At 52.9% G+C, this 16,348-nt stretch overlaps 1 protein-coding gene and 1 long non-coding RNA gene across 2 annotated transcripts; one reads left to right on the top strand and one right to left on the bottom strand.

The window, feature by feature from the left end:
* Window positions 1-1,872: 1,872 nt before the first annotated feature.
* On the bottom strand, window positions 1,873-6,075 carry SIX2 (SIX homeobox 2). Its single transcript, XM_084283596.1, has 2 exons — window positions 5,212-6,075; window positions 1,873-3,065 (listed from the first exon to the last, which is right to left on the bottom strand). Exons 1-2 carry the CDS (start codon window positions 5,769-5,771, stop codon window positions 2,762-2,764), a joined length of 864 nt encoding a protein of 287 aa, XP_084139722.1. The 5' UTR covers window positions 5,772-6,075; the 3' UTR covers window positions 1,873-2,761.
* Window positions 5,640-15,432, top strand: LOC311207512. Its single transcript, XR_014618270.1, has 4 exons — window positions 5,640-5,772; window positions 8,228-8,342; window positions 14,114-14,288; window positions 14,977-15,432. It is a non-coding gene; the product is annotated as an uncharacterized lncRNA (long non-coding RNA).
* The last annotated feature ends 916 nt before the right edge of the window (window positions 15,433-16,348 follow it).

The raw sequence follows: 16,348 nt of genomic DNA, 5'->3' as shown, positions 1-16,348 counted from the left end.
GGCTTTAAGCTGTGTGCGCCCTTAATGCTAGATTGACCTCCAGATTTCTTTTTTTTTTTTTTTTTTTTTTTTTTTTTTTGACTGCATGATTTCGGTTTCTGGCTGCCTTTAATTGACTTCAGCGACTTGCGTTCTCTTCCTCTCTCCGTTTATAAGCGATCCTCTCTGCAATTTACAGGAGTTTTCATCGCCCCTAGCTTTCAAAGGGCCTTCTCACCCTGTCAGCCCTTCATTTGCTTTCCCCGATCGAATTCTGCCTCCTCCGTGCAATATGACCTTTTATTAACCACCTACATCCCATCCTGTTTTGATACTGCTTCTTTAAATGTTCCCCATCTTGGCTTTAGTCTTTCTCTAATCGTTTTTTTTTTTCTTTTTCTTTTTTTTTTTTTTTTTCTCCAGCGGTCAAAGCCTTAAGGCTCTATGTCGGTTTCGAGGCCATGTTTTATTAACCCAGGCATTCTGCCTTTCTCCGCAGATCCCAAACTTTACTTCTATCTCTAAAAATACTAAATAATTAACTAGCCAATTAATTCATTCTTTGCAATATTGCACCACTGCATGTGTTATCTTATAGGGAGCAGGGAACTTCTGTAGCCCTAGGAAGCAGTGATTCCTATACACGCGAAATGTATATTTTCAAAGGATTAAAATTCATAGCTAAAATTATTAGATGTCCCTCAACGGAAATAACAGAATCTGCCCCTTAGACTCGTGTGCACGCACGAACACACTCGTACGCTCTCGCAGCAGAGGCAGCAGGCGCATCTTCTCCACTGCTGGAAAACTACCCCAAAGGGCCGAAATGGGAGAAGCATCACCCTGAATATATCAAGTAGCCCAGGTACCTTCTCCTCTGTAATGACGCAATATCTTGCTTGCCCCACTGAACCCCAGCATAACGAGGACACTGGATTTTTAACCAGGGGCAAGAGGGGTCTTTTTCGAGGACGATCTTCCCCCTTACTGAACTTCACACCCTCACTGCTAGAGACTTTACCGGGGCCCTCAGAGAACAGTGCTTTTAGCGGACACCTACAAACTCAGAAGGTGCTAATCCAGCCCCCGATAATATCAAATTAGGACATTGCCCACACCAAACTCTAGCTGACTGAAGCTGCAGCCAGCGTCTGAAACCTGGGCACGATCTTTGCTGATCCACGCATATTTCTATCCAGCTTGAAGCCATATCGTTTTCTCGGCTTATTTTTCACAAGAAACTCATTTTAGGGGAGGAAATAAGCATAAAAGAAACTCCGAGAAAAGTTTCAATTGGATGATATATTGCTTTGGGGTTCTAGCAAAGAGCTGCTGGCGAGGATGAGGCACCGTGGGTGAAACACAGCGCAGCCCCACACCGGGCGACTAAAGGGCGCTGCCTCTCTCGGCTTCCAACCCTGCCCATCACCGTAAGAAGCCAGCCTTAGCTCCTATCCCTTAACGAAGCAAAACTGCAAGCAACGTGCCTGCCTCTTTTGCCACCCCGTGCTTACGAAAAATAGCCTAAACTACAAAATAATAAGAAAAAAAAAAAAAAAGAAAAAAAAGAAAAAGAAAAGAGAAGAGTAGAACATTCCCGTTGTCACAAACTCCCGCACAGGCTCTGGAGGAAGCATCTTCGGGCCCTTGCCTCTCCACCACTGCCCTCCACGGTGCACCGGGGTCAGGACGGACCCACGGCCGCAGCAGACCGGCCCCCGTCCCGGTGAGGTGGCGGGCTGGGGGAGAGCCCCGGACCGGGGGAACTCCGGGGATGGCCACCACCCGTGGGGCCAACCGGGCTACCGAGGTGCCCGAGCACCGCGGGTCTGCTACCAGTCGGGCAGAGCCCAAATGCATCCCGCCCACGAGTGATGCAAGCGCACGCCGAGCTAGATTTCTAAATTTTATTATAAAATAAAAGCAGAAATATTTTCCAAAGAATGTATTCACATAATATAAACAATAAACAAAACTAAGGTCGGGTGACTTGCGGTTGATAATGTCGTTTAGGTCTAAACTCGAGCAGCAGTTCCTCTTCTCTCAAAGCCCGCTCCTGCCCCCGGTGCACGCCGCGGGCAGCATCTGCCCCCCCCGCTCTGCTTTCTGCTGGGACCGGGCTCGGGCCATCTCTTCCTTTCCCACCCAGCAAATGGCGAAAGCACCACATGGACAAGGCCGTAGAAGCCGCCTCTCTGCATAGCATCAGCTACAAGAAGGTTACAGAGTCTGCCTAGAGCGTGTCGCTGCTATAATTTGACTACAACTTTTGTATTCTTAGTTGAAATTGTACATCGTACACCTGCCACAGATACATAACTACAATAGGATAGCGGGAGCGATGCGAAACTTCCCAACAGGCATGTAAACAGCGGCCTTGCGCCCCCCCCGTCCTCCCCACCCCCCGAAAAAAAATATTACAATGTGCCTCTTCACCCACAGACCGGGCCGACCAAGCAACATCACCGAGAGATTTGGGAAATCAAGGCTGGGAGGAGCTGCCCCACTGCACCGTGTTACGGCCTGGCATGAAAGCCACAGGCCCTGTCTGACAGCCTGTCCCCACCTGGGACCAGCTTTAAGCAACCCTCCAGGCTTTTTACACCATTACTGCCCACAGCTGAGTCCAATGCCTTCCAAACCTGCAGCCAGCCTGCTGCCAAAGGGCACACAACACTTCCACTAAGGAGTTTGTCATCGCTTTCAAAAAGTCTCTGGTAAGATTAAGGAAAAAAATATGTAAGAGTAAAGGAGGCGCGAAGGAGGGAGCGTGTACACGGTTTTAAGAGCCCAGATCGACCAGGTTGGATGACATGGGGTTGAGGATGGAGTCCTGCAAGCTGTGGTGGTGCATGGGGTCGGCGCTGGGCACGGGGATGGCGCTGGGGCCCTGGGGGTGGCCCAGGCCGTGCAGGGGCTGCAGCCCAGGGTTGGAACTAAGCAGCAGCGCGGGGCTGGAGGAAGTGTGATCCGGGGTCCCTGACGGCGTCTTCTCGTCCTCCGAGCTCCCCAAAACTGTCTTATTCCCGTTCATTGACGCCGAGAGTGGGTTGTGGCTGTTGGAGTTGGAATTCTCGTTGTTTTCCCTATAGGAAACACAAAAGAGGGAGGGAAGTCACCGGGGGGACGCGGGACCGGCGGCTTCCCAAACTCTGCAAACCTCCCGGGCCTCTTCGTCTGGCACAAAGGGCCAAGGGCCGCCGAACTTGTAAACAAGAGTCTCCCACTAGCCCGGCGGAAAGTGTCACTTTGCCAAAACGTCATTTTCTGCCTCCGTCTATCACAAAGCGTTTACACGGTGTGGGGAGGGAGAAAGGGTGGGAGGAAGGGAAGAGGAAGGGATTAAAATTTTAAAAAAAGGCTTTCACACTTGAAAACTGCTCCCCGAGCTGAAGAGAAGCAAGGCCGAGGCGAGGCGGCTGCACGCAGGATTGCTCCGTGCTGCGGCCCAGCACCAGCCTGCCTTTTGCTTAAGTAACCGGACATTTTCCCCCCCTCGCCCCAAGCTCAAAGCATAGCCCGATATGGAAGATAAGGCGAGCAAACAGAGTTAACTCGCTTATTTCCCGAGCCCTGGCTGCTCTCCCCCACTCAGGCTGCCGTTCCCGGCGCGGAGGGCGCAGCCCGGGGGGCCCCGTTCCCTGTGGGGCGAGCCTCAAGCCCCGGCCGCCTGCCTGGCTGGGCAAGGCGGCACGGTGTGCCGGGAGGCACCCCCGGGTAAACACCGAGAAATCGCTGGAGGTTTGCCAAGCCCGTTAAAAAAAAAAAAAAAAAAAAAAAAAGAAACTTTTTTTTTTTTTTCGAAATAAGAGGGGTAAGATGAGGTGGGGGCGACCGTCCCGTCAAGGCTAACTCGGCTATTAGAAGTAGCAACCCTGTAGACACAGCCCTGCCTGAAATACTGAAGGCGTTTTAAGTGGATTCAAAAGCTTCTGCGGAAGCCTTGAACATGCTGCATGGCAGAGGGGCCCGATCCCTCAGGATTTGCTCGAGGGAACGGGTGGCCATTGTGCCGACATTTTTTGCTCGGTGAGGGCAGCAGGATGTGGCTTGAGACACATTGCGGCAAAAAAATAAAAATCGAAAAGAAAGCTCTGCTTGAACAAGTTCCTTGAGTAAATGGCAATCCCAGGAACGGTCTGTTTTCCAACGCCTGGAGTGTAATATTAGGTTGAGTGTATTTTTCAATGTCAAAAATCTTATTTGTCTCTGGAGACCTTTAAAATTTGATTCCTCGGGAAAAAAAAAAAAATGGAATAAATGTAACCTTCATTTCCTTTGGATATGCGAAGGTGAGTCCCTGCTATCAGCAATAAAAAGGATCTCTAACATCTCGTAAAACCAACACTTGCAGGGATTTGAAAGAAAATTAAAGCGCTAGCACCGTTTGGGGAAATGCGTGGAGCAAATCTGTGCGGAGCCCGAACCTGCCGGGCTGCACAGCTGCGCGGCCGAGGCGCTCGCCTGTTCCAAACCTCGATAGGCAGAAAAGCAAAACGGCGTGTCCTCCGTGGCGCGGAGGTGCGGGAGATTTCTAATCATCTGTTAATTAACCGTGCAGGACGTACGAGCTGATCGAGAGAGCTGGGAAGGAGGCACAGCGCAGCTGGGACACGCTTTTCGCTTCCTCGGCCCGTCTTTAAGGCACAGGGCCGGCTGAAGGCAAAGTACTCCCGAGTACGCGGGCATTAACTTCTGCCGGCAATTAACGGCCCCTTCCCTCAATTTAACGAGAAAAGCACAGTCTCGGAGCCACGGTCGGTATGAGGAGATATTATATAGAAATATGCATGCGTGAGCACCGCGCTGGGTGTTGAAGCCGAGGTGCAATTTCACGATCAAGGGCAGAGAGTTGTCTTCCCTCCCCGTCTGCCCGTAAGCGGCCCGATCTGCAGGGCGCACATTTTGGGGGCTCCCTTCGCAGCGCTCCCCTCGCCTTATTCCCTCGTCCCACCGCTCCCTTTCGGCAGCGGGCAGCCCGCAAGGACGCGCCCCGACGGCACGGGCCCCGCCGCCCCCCGGCTACCCCTCGGCTGGTCAAGGGGCCCGACCGCCTCTCCGGGGGCTTCCTTCCCCTCTGCTCATCCCGGACACGCGTGGAGCACCCACGGCGCCGGCCCGCCTGTCTCCCGGTTCCTCCACCCCGGAGGCCACGGGTGCCGTCGGGGCGGCCTCCACGGAGCTGGGGGCGAGCAGCAAGCCGAGGGGCCGCGGGCGCGGGGGAAGCCGTACCTTTCCTTGGCCTCGGCCGCTCGGTCCCGCTGCCGGCGGTTCTTGAACCAGTTGCTGACCTGGGTGGTGGTGAGGCCGGTGGCCTCGGCCAGCTCCCGCTTCTCGCGGGGGGACGGGTAGGGGTTGTGGGCGTACCACTCGCGGAGGACGCTGCGGCTCTTCTCCTTGAAGCAGTAGCTGGTCTCCTCGCCGTCCCAGATGGAGCGGGGCAGCGGGAACTTGCGGCGCACCCGGTACTTGCCCACCGCCCCTAGGGGTCGCCCCCGCAGCTTCTCCGCCTCGATGTAGTGCGCCTTGAGCCAGAGCTGCTGCAGCTTGGGGTGGTTGTGCGCCGAGAACTGGTGGCTCTCCAGGATCTTGTAGAGCTCGCGGAAGTTGCCCCGGTGGAAGGCCACCACGGCCTTGGCCTTCAGGACGCTCTCGTTTTTGTGGAGGTGCTCGCACGCAGGGAGGGACCAGAGGAACCGCCCCAGCCGCTCGATGTTGCCGCCTTGCTGGAGCACCTCGCAGACGCAGGCCACTTGCTCTTGGGTGAAGCCAAAAGTCGGGAGCATCGACATGGTGAGCCCTGCCCCGCCGCGCACCCTACGGCCGCATAGAGGGGAGCGGCGCGGGGCGGCGGGCAGCGCCCGGCATGCGGGGCCGGCCCCGGGGCGGCGGCGCCCGGCGGGGCCTGGCGGGGGTCACGGCCGGGCGCGGGGGGCCGCGGCCATCGGCGGCGCCCGGCCCCGGCGAGGCAGCGGCTTAAAAAAGGCGAGGAGCGAGGAGAAAGCCTCGGGAGCCCGAGCGCGGAGGGCGTTTTCCCCCGGCCGCCTCCTTTTTGTAAGTCCGAGTTGCGAGAGGAACTTTGTGCCTCTTTTGTCTCCTATCTGCAGCGCTCGCAGCGGCCGCGGCTCTCCCACCCCCACCCCCCTCGGCCGCCGGTTTGGGATCTCCCTGCTTCCCCCCCACCCCCCTCCGCCGAAAGATCCCACATAATATAGTGGTAAAGCCCCGCTCCCTCTCTCCTCTCCCTCTCGGAGTTTTTCCCCCCTTTCTTTCTCTCTCTCTCTCCCCCTTTTTTTTAATAATATTATTCTAAGCTGGCATGAAAAGTGATTATCCGCGCTGTGATTGGTCCGGTTATCTGACCCGGGGACTGCCAGGAGAAGACAATAGTTTTAGTCAAATTATTTGCCATGGTGACGCTGTCAATCAGGGGTAACCCGATCTGTTTTGAGGTGGCTCCCCGGCTGGCTTGACAGATTGCTCAGATCCACTCAGAGGCGGCCCTGCGAGCTGAGATATTAGCTAGCGAGGGAGAAATTGCCGTCGTGATTGACGCTGCGGGCACCCACCGGCAGCGGGGGAGCGGGGAGCCGCCGCCCCGTCGGGCCCCCGCCGGTCCCGTCGGGGGGAACCCCCCGGCCCCGGCCCTTGAGGCGAGTTCCCTGCTCCAGGCTCTGCCTCGCCCCCTCTCCAGCGCCCAGCAGCAACTGGCGGCGAGCCTTCTGGGGAAGGGGCCTCCCGCGTACAATAGGGACCCTGTTCCCACCCGGGATCCCGTTACACACCGGCCGTACCTGCCCGGAGAGGGGACCGGCTGCCGGTAGGGCCCGAGCCGTGCCCGCCTGGCCCCGCCACTCGCCTTTCCTCTCCCGATCCCGACGTCGGTTCCTGCACCGCTTCCAGCCTCGTGCAGGGCTGCTGTGCCCCGGGGGACACGCATAAAAGTTGGGGACACTCGGCGTGACCGCGCGGCCCCTTGTCACCCCCTATCCTTCCCCGTCCCCTCGGTGCGGGCGAAGCGAGAGCCGGCCGGGGGGGGCTGCGGGGCCCGGGGACGGGCGCAGCCCCCTCGGGAAGTGCCCTCAGGCTGCAGGCGCCGGGGGGGAGCCCAAGTGAAAGCGCTCGGCGGGAGCCCCTCGGATGCCCCCCGCCGCCGTGCGTGTCCCCAGGGCTGATTTCACGGCCCGAAATGTTCTGTTTTGGGGGAGAAATAACACAACCGCCAGCAAGTTCTTCCGACGCCTTTTGCAGCCTCCCCAGCTCGGCTCTGCCGTCGTGCGCTCCCACCTTTCTGACAGCCCCCCAGCTGCTCCCCTGCGCCTCGGGGGCTCGGTGAGGCCTCGGAAGCCCCGGCCGCGGCTTCCCGCCCCGCAGCCCGACCCTACGGAGCCCCCGGGCCCTGCGGAGCAGCCGGCCGGGGCTGGCGAGGCCGAACGGCAGCGGGCGAACCGGCCCCCGGGGCCGAGGGAGCCGGAGTCGAAGGGGGGCAGCGGCTCCGTCGCGGCCAGAACCCGGCCCGTCGGGGCGCCTGTGCGCACCCACCGGCCGCGTGCGGAGTTTTTCGTGTGAGCCCCGTTTCGGAAGCCCGGTGCCCGCCTACCTGTGCGAGCCTCTCCGCAGCCGTGCAGAAGCCGTGGGAAGCGGGCGGCCCCCGCCTCGGCTCGCCCGGGGGGCGCAGAGCAAAGCCGGGGCTTCCTTTGCAGGGCATTCGTTTCAAACGAATTTGGGAACGTCGGTGGCGGGTCCGTAAAGCCCCCCTGCACCAGTCTCCCTCCCCCCCGAGCAGAATTAGCACTCGGCCGCTCAGCGTCTTGCCGCTGGCCGATTCCTGCGGGATTCAAACAGTGCTTGTTTGGAAACGATTGCGTCCCGCTCTCCGCGCTTCCCGCTCAGCCGCAGCGGAGGATGGGGCGCAGCTGGGGCCGCAGCGGACGGCCGCGGGGTGGGAGAGGGGATCTGCTTCAAAAATGCTCCTCCGAACAGACACGGCGAGGGAAGCACAGATCCCGTCTCCCACCCCCGGGAAGCACGGATCCCCTCTCCCATCCCCGACCTCTGTGCTTACTCCGGGCGACTTTCGGAAGGGAGAATCCGGCGCCGTCCCGCTCCCCTCGGCGGCCGGGGCCGTAGCAAAAGACAAAAGAGCTGCAGAGGTCTGGGCTCCCCTCCCGCCTCCGTGCTACCGCGCTCTGTCGCTGCACGTTTATCGGGGATCTACCTGACTCCGCTTCCTCTCCTTCCGTCTCAGAACCACAGCGGCGGAGGCTGAATGGGAGCAGCTGTTCGCCCTAGCCGGAAAGGAGATGTCAAAACCTGTTGCGTGGACGGAGCTCTGAGAAAATCTCTTCTTAGCTCCCTAAAATGTGAGTACGGACCCCACACGCAAGCCCCTCCGCAGGCGCTTTCACTTCGGGCGGCGGTGGCCGGGCGGCGTGTGTCGCCGCTTCCCAGAGTGATTGCAAACTAGGGACAGCTGGATCCCAATGCTCTATAACTGCTTTTAACTTTGGGGCAAGAAAATTCTTCCTATTAGTGCTAGAAGAGGGAGCAGATACCGGCTGCTGAGCCCCGGCACGGGGCGAGTCAAGTTGCGAGGGAATCAAACGATCAGGCGAGGAGCTTTTCTGGCATGTGCAAAAGAGCTCCTTCACTGCAGTTATATTTCAGAGCAAGAAACAATCGCCTGGTAACATTTGCCCCCCGTCCGACGGGAACATTTTGAGGGGTGTCTCCGTGCAGCCGCAGCCAAAGGCTTTTCTGGGCTGCCCCAAACTTGCGCCCGGCCCCGCTGTGCCCGGCGCAGGAGCCCCGGGTTCATCCCGGTCCCGGCCAGGGAAGCGGTGTGACTGACCCCAGGACACCCTCAGCAGAGGTCTGGCCCCTCCGGGAAGTCGCTGCCGAGCACCAGGCAGCGTGCGGGACCGGCAGTGTCAGCGCAAGTGACTGTGAAATAGGAGGAAAATAAAAAAGTCGTTTTTTCTCTCGTAACGCTCCCGTTATTAACCAGGACGAGGACTTGCTGAGGGAAGGGGGGGCTGAACGTGTCGCTTCCTGGGAACTTTTAATTGCACGTTACTGCCTTGTGTCCATAAATGAGTGCCAGGACAACGCCGCGGTTATCTGAGAATCTCCTCGGCGGTGTCTCCACCGTCTCCTTCGAGACAGCAGCCTGCACGGGAGGCTGCTGGCCCGCACCTCTTCCATGACACACAGAAACCGAGCCTCCCAGCCTCCTGCCTGCAGTCTTCCCCGCGGCCCCCCGACTGCGGCCCCTGTGCCCCCCTCCCATGCCCTGCAGCATAACCCTTTTACACAGGCGTAAACGCCTCCGGCTGTGCCTGGGGGGCACCGGGGGAAGCAGGAGGCAGAGCGGTGGCTGTGGCGATGGCAAGCCCCCACGACACGCAGGACACTCACAATCCTGCCGTCGGCCTCAGCTCCCTGCGTGGGGACGGAGGGAGGGAGACGGAGGGTGTCGGTGGGACGCTTTTCTCGGCCCTGGTAGCAAGCAAATGACCAACCCGGCAATCCTCATGGCTTGCCCACACGTGCCCACTACCGTGGCAGGGGCTGTAGGGAGAGCAAGCGACAAACAACTCCAAGTTTTCGTTTATTTCATTTTTTTTTTCTTTTTTCTTTTTGGGGTGGGGGTGGGGGTAGAAGGCGAACACAGTATGCCTTCCCTTTAAAACCAGACGACTGACGTGGACGAAACCCTCCAGCAGTTAACCTGCTCTTCCTGCTATCTTTTTTATAAATCGTAAAGACCCTTGCCAGGATCCCAGGCCTGCGTGTCCTGTCCGTTCCCCCTCCTCTTTCATGCTCCCCTTCCCGGGAACCCCATCGCACACGTTTCGGGCCCCACGGCGGCAGTTTGCAGCCCCCCTCCCCACCCCCGTGCGCTTTATTCCCGCGTGTGTTGAATTCTGCGTTTTGTTTCAAAACAAAACGGGCTCTAGCCCATCGCAGATGGCACGTAGAGAGCCCGAGATCCTGCCCCGACCGAAAATGAAAACATGACCGGGATCACCGCGAATAACGAAATTAAGACAAACAACAATAGCTTGTTGTTCCGTGATTTGAGGCGAGAGGAAGAACTGGAAGCTTTTTGCAGCGAGCTGCGCGCTGTTCCTCGGGGGGAGCCGCCGAGGATGCCAGCTATGTAGCGGGTAACTCGATTATGCTAAGAGAGGGGCCGGGCGGGGCGGGGGCGCCGGGGTGCCCGGGCGGGGGGCCCCGAGCAGCGGCTGCGCATTTTTCAGGAAGATGGACGGCTTCGGAGGGCTGTCCGAGGGGGTCTCGAGGGATCTTGAGGCTCCGTGCCCCCCTCTCAAGGCTCTGCAGCTTTCCGTGCTCCCCACAAATCCTACAGCCGCCCCACTACCTTCTCATGGCCCATTCTCGATCTCGGGATCGGGGTTCAAGGTTTTCGCTTCCTTCACCCTCACCCCCAGCACCAACATTGATTTGGGGTTCTCCCCCCGTCCCACAGCCAGGCTTCTGTCCCGCGGCAGTGGGACACCCGTCGGGGGGCTGCCGGAGCCCAGCCAGCCCCCCCCCGGTGCCGGCTGCGGGCTGCACCTCGGATGCTCCGCGGCACGGGAGGACTGAGCGGAGAGCTTTACAGACAAGACAACAACAACAACAAAAGGCACATATGGTTAAAATAAGGAGAGGGAGCTTTCCGCCTTAGGGGATTGGCAATAACTAGCCAGAAATGTAGGGCACTGCGTCCAAAGTTCTGGTGGGCTTCTGCAGGATTGACAACTTAAATCACACTACAAGCATCAATTTGACAATATTTGTAAACTTCTTGTTTCCAGGGATCTTCTTGATCAGAGATAGACCAGGTTGGTATGAGCTCGAGCAACGAAGGTCTTTTATTTTTTTTTTTCCTCCTCCTTTCCCCTCTTCCGAGTTGATGAATAGCGATCAGGTTTCTTTTAATGGCTGCCCCCTATTCTCACAGCCTCCCACAACTAACCCAAGAGCCTGTTTCCTCGACCTCAGTTAATTCCACTGATTATTCCAAGATGATGAGGAAAAGCACGAAGATTGTTCACTGCTCCTACTGATTCAAGGCATTTTTGTTACCATCTCCATCCCTGGCTCACGGGGATGTAACCGGGGAGTATTTTTAGGAACAGGCCGTCCTTCCTCTCCTTCTCCCCTCCCTCCCCAGGCAGCTGACATCTTCAGGGCCTTGGCCGTGCCCTGCTTGGTGGCCGTGCGACCCCCGCCCTCGGGCTGGGGGACCTCAGGGTCTTAGGGGTGGGGTGTCGGTGAATTTCTGGACGGGGTTCGGGGCGCCGAGAGGGCGTCGCCCCGAGGGAAACAGACCCTGAGCCGCCTCCTGCCGCGCCACTAGGATTTTCGGCTCCCCTATACGAGCCAAACCGGCCCCCCGAACCCGGGCGGCGTCGAGGCCGGCCCCGGAGGGCCGGAGGGGGAGATTCGCTCCTAGAAATCTCACTAGAGGGCTCTAAGGCTCAGCTCCCAGCGCTGCCGAGAGGAAGCAGGGCTTCGTCCTTGCTGTCCCGCCGGCTTCCGGACGAGCGGCTGCAGGAGCCTAAAACCGCCCCCGCGCCGTCCCCCAGGTGGCTCACGCACGTCGTGGCCACGGCCAGAAATCCTCCGTGGTCTTCTCCTCCTGCCCTGCCCCACCACGGGCTGGTGTCCCCCCACCCCGGGCACAGCGGTCCCAAGAGGTCCCAGGGGGTCCCACCCTCTCCTGCATCCCTCGCACGGCAAAAGCGAGACGAGCAGTCCCCAGAGCATCCGCCATTCCCATCTTGCAGTTGCCCCTCGACACAGGTATCCTCGGCAAAGATCGGGGAGCAAGAAGGATTTATGGACCTGTGGGATTTTATTTTCACCGCAGGAAGACCTTACGTGAGTTCTTCCGTAGTCTACTGAGCTGTGTGCCCATAAACACACCTACTGGTCAGATACTGCAGCACTGGGACAAGCTGAAATGTCAGGTAGAGATAGCAAGTAATGCACACGCATATATAAGTGTCAAAGAACACTAACTGTCTTACCAGAAATCTGTTTTCACTGGGGATTTCTTTCCCGTTTTAAATAATTTATATAATTTGCCGTTGTGGATAAATAAAACCAAGCAAGACTCTATCAATTTAAACCATGAGAATTAATATGTATAATTTGAATTTGAATTTGAATATATATAATGTGAATTAATATGTATTGTGACATTTCATAAAATGTTGCAATGCATTCAATTTGTTTTAACTTCCCAAAAATTTGTAAGGAGTAACAACATTGCATTATTTACAGAATTTAGGAAATGCAATTTAGCTTGTTTGTCATGTCTTGCAGTTCTCTCAGAAGCTTTGTACACAGATCAAAACTATGGGGAAAAGCTTTGTGGAAAGTTAGACAGTTTAGACAATTTAACTGCAGTTTAAAGCTGATCCACTTTCCAGTGGAAAATTTGCTACTTCCGAACTTGTGAAAATGTTCTGTATTTTCCTCTTGAATTGTTTAAGCCTCCTCTTTCCTGGATTAATTCTGCCTCTGCCCTTTGATATCTTCTCTCCTTTATTTCATAGGTTCTTGAATCAGTTCAAGTGCACCATGGACCTTTTAATTCCCAGAAAAGTTATGCAATTTAAACAGACCTGGTGTCCCATTTCATTCCATTTTTTTTTTTTCATCAATTTTATCTTTGTTCTAAACAGAGACTTTAAGACTAGTCTGATATTGACTTTGTTGATTATTTAATATGCAGAAAAGACCAGTCCAGTAAATTCTGGATTTGTTTTCAGGCAGTTAAGCTACTAAAGCAGGAAAGGCTAAGGCTCTATAACTTGCTGGTTAAGAAATAATCTTCTACTCGGCTGCTATACCCTTTTCTATTGTCTTCAACAGTCTAGTCATTTGTGCTTGGTCAGGTGTGTAATTGTACAGCCTTTCCCCAGCAGATACCAGATACCAGCAGCAGTGGACACCAGCACTGCATACTGCACGAAGGGGCATGAGCTCGAGCATCACATTTGGCTGCCAGCATGCTCCCAGGCACAGTTTTGGCCATGATCTCTCTACAGCAGTAGCTGGGGGTGCTGTGCACATTACCAATTGTTACCAAGCTGCTGTCTGCACTAGATTGTACCTGGTTTGGCTCCCTCTATCCCATGCTATTCCACTCCTCCAACACTGTCCCAGGAATTTTTGCAGTCCCAAGTCCCATTCTATGCCCTCAGTCCACACTCCAACAGTGCTTCATGCTATTAAAATATCCCTCGAATAATTTACAATGCATACTTTATATTATCCCCAATACTCAGAACTAAAAACTCAAAGGAAATAATATATATTTTTTGAACCACAGAGGCACTACTTGGAATTCAAAGACCAAGTGACCTAGCCTGAGGGCCAGAGAATTGTTCCTAGCCATGTTTCACTTAGCAATAGGGACACATTTTAACCAACTTTGCAAGAAGGGACTTCTTGAGTGCCACCTTCTTCAGACTCCTTATTTTTTCATTCTTCTAACAGAGTTTAATAGTGCTTAAATCATTTCCAGTAGTTTCATTCTCCCCATAAGTTGCAGAGGAAGACCAGATACTTAATGTAGGGCCAAAGATTTCACTGAGTGACAGAGAGTTGCAAAGCGTGGGATTCTTGTATAACTACCTCTTAATTTTTGTATATCTGCTACCTTCCACAGCCAGAAAACAATCAGGAAAATTTTTGTTTAAGTGTATATATATATATATATATATATACACACATATAAGTATATGTGTATGTTTATGTGTATTTATGTATGTCTAACTGTTTTAATTAAGATTTGTTTAATTTTACTTCAGGGAAAAACTGAGATTGTCATTTAAAAAAAAATCTAAACAGTAGAATAACCACATCACAGTAATTTAACTTGATAAACATTTCCTTAATTACGAGGTCCTGTTGGTTTCAGTCACGTAAGAGATCTGGTAGAAGAAAGGAATGGAGCATGAGATAAACTGGACAAAGCCCAGGAAGAATTTTACACAATAAAGGATTTTTCTTTATTCTTTATTTTATTTTATTTTATTTTATTTTATTTTATTTTATTTTATTTTATTTTATTTTATTTTATTTTATTTATTTTTTTTTCCTCTCTGATCAGCATTCTGAAACAAATACACTTTTGGATGAGGGTGTTATGTTCATGTTTATCTTCAAGTGGAAGGTTGGCAGCAGCATTTGGCATGCATGGAAGAAGTCTGGGATCTGGGCCTTATAGTCATCGTAAAGAAGTGAGCTTCAGCTTCCAAGAGAAGAAAGTAAAGAGGTATAATTGGGTGAGTTACTTGAGTTATGATGTGGAAGCTAGAATGTAATAAGCATGTTTAATGTACATAAGGGAAGGAAAAGTGCTCCATGCCAAATTGGATGCCAGACTTCTGGCTGGCAGAGGTGAACAAGCAGTATTAATTCAGTAAGGAGAGGGCTGTGCCTGAAGATGGTTCTCCTAACTCATCAGATTGCTCTTTGAGACATTTGACTAGAGAGAACAGAAATGGGACCATTAGTGTAATGGGTCAGAGCAAAAAGATTAAACAGACTGCAAAACAAAAGAAGAAAACACAGTCCCAGTGACAGCAGAGGAGGCTGTAGATAGCAAAAATGATCCTGGGACTGCTGGAGGCCAGCCCAGGCTGGCTGCAGTGATCTCTGGCCTTAAATGGGATGAAGTCTTCAGCTGGGTGACAGACTCCTGGAGGGATGGGAGAGGATGAATTCAGTCCATAAAACATCTCTTTTCTCTACAGCTGCAGAAAGTATGAGGAGGCTACATCATGGGGGAAAGTTTCAGCTAGGGAAAGTTAAAGGAGAAAGAGTGTGCCTGTGGTCACCTCAAAATCCTCTGTGGCAAGGAGCTACAAACAGGGAGGGAGGAGTCAGGAGCATTTTTATTTTCACGGATTAATTTTTAAAGGCAATAGTCATGTTCTTTATGATTTTTTATTATTTTTTTTTTCCCTCTAGCTGAATAAGGATCTTCACATCTCTATTGGATCAATAATCCGTGGCCAACTCCAAGACAGAAGTGTGCAATGTAAATGTAAAACACTATAATTATTTTCATGTAATTAGAGAGCTTGCACTTTGCTTCACATTCTCGAGAAATTTGTCTAGGTGTTTCAAACTCAACTGACCAAAGCCTTTATGTTTATTCAGTAATCTACCTCTCAGAGAAATCTGAGACCATGGATGGACCCCATTTCCATCCTGTTAAAGATGCTTTGTATTTGTCGTCATTATCTGTGCAATTTGTATTTGTGTAAAAAGTAATAGGGGAAATATCCCAGGTGTACAAAAGTTAATGGAAGGCACCCCAGCAGTGGTGGGCTCTGGACTGGGATTCTGAAGAACTGGAAATAGTAGGGGGAAAAAGGAGTTTTGGCATGAAAGAACTAGTAGAAGGGGGCTTACAAGAGAAAAAGTTTGAAATCTTCCAGTGATGTTGAAGAACTTCCCTTGGGCATCTCCCAGTTAGGCACCTGGCACACTGACTGACCATTTAGGATTGCACAAATCTTGACAATATTGCAAGAGTAATATTTTCATGAGGAGGAACTGTTACAGAACAATGCAAAGTCACTTTGGTCTTCAATGTCAGGCAGGCATCTTAGGAAGATGAGTCACTTAATTATTAATTATGACTCTTAAAAAATGTTTCTATTCCTTGGGGACGAGATGATGAACGTTTATCTCTCTGGCTATGTCTCTTAGAGTAATCTGAAAGCATCAAAGAAATGCAAGATCTTGTTCCTGGTGTGTATTTGCTTTGGGCTAGTCTTCCAGGACGCCAAAAGGTATTGAGATATGGTTGATATTATGCAACCTTCAACAGTAAAGCAGATGTACACCGTTCTTCTTTCGAGAAGTCTTATTTTGATCTCTGGAGACCCATAATGTGATCCTCACTCAATCATTTTGAGCAGAAAGGGAACTTTTCCAAGGCACTGTAGAAGCAGCAATGTTTAGATGATCATTATATGTAGAGTTTGATGAAGCAGGCACTTTTCCTGCCATATGTTAAATAAACAACTTGTTACTGTGTACTGTGTGGTGATGCAGGTTGATACTCTGCTGCTGAATAATATGATGTCATGTTAAGACTTATTTCCTTATATAGTCCTCAAGAAATAGGATTTTTTTTTGCCTACATCTGAAAATTCACAGGCAAATATGCAACTGATCAAATCTTGCACAGATGCTAACACCCAGATGCGTGTGTTTCTGTGTGGAAGTAATCTACAGCTAGCAGAACTCTTGGATAGAGAAATCCAGTAAAAATACAGATTAGGCACACATAAGTTAAATATGCCTAACTAGTGTGCCAAGAATTTATAGT

This window comes from Netta rufina (assembly GCF_964035555.1).
Source record: "Netta rufina genome assembly, chromosome: 3".
In the NCBI taxonomy this organism is placed as follows: Eukaryota; Metazoa; Chordata; class Aves; order Anseriformes; family Anatidae; genus Netta; species Netta rufina.
This window is presented reverse-complemented; position numbering and strand designations above follow the sequence as displayed.

What these genes read in the sequence shown, in the direction of transcription:
- SIX2 (XM_084283596.1), bottom strand. Translation starts at nt 5,771, where the DNA reads ATGTCGATGCTCCCGACTTTTGGCTTCACCCAAGAGCAAGTGGCCTGC. An exon ending in GCGGCCGAGGCCAAGGAAAG is followed by an intron (nt 3,066 to 5,211) that starts GTACGGCTTCCC and finishes TGTTTCCTATAG; the next exon opens with GGAAAACAACGAGAATTCCA.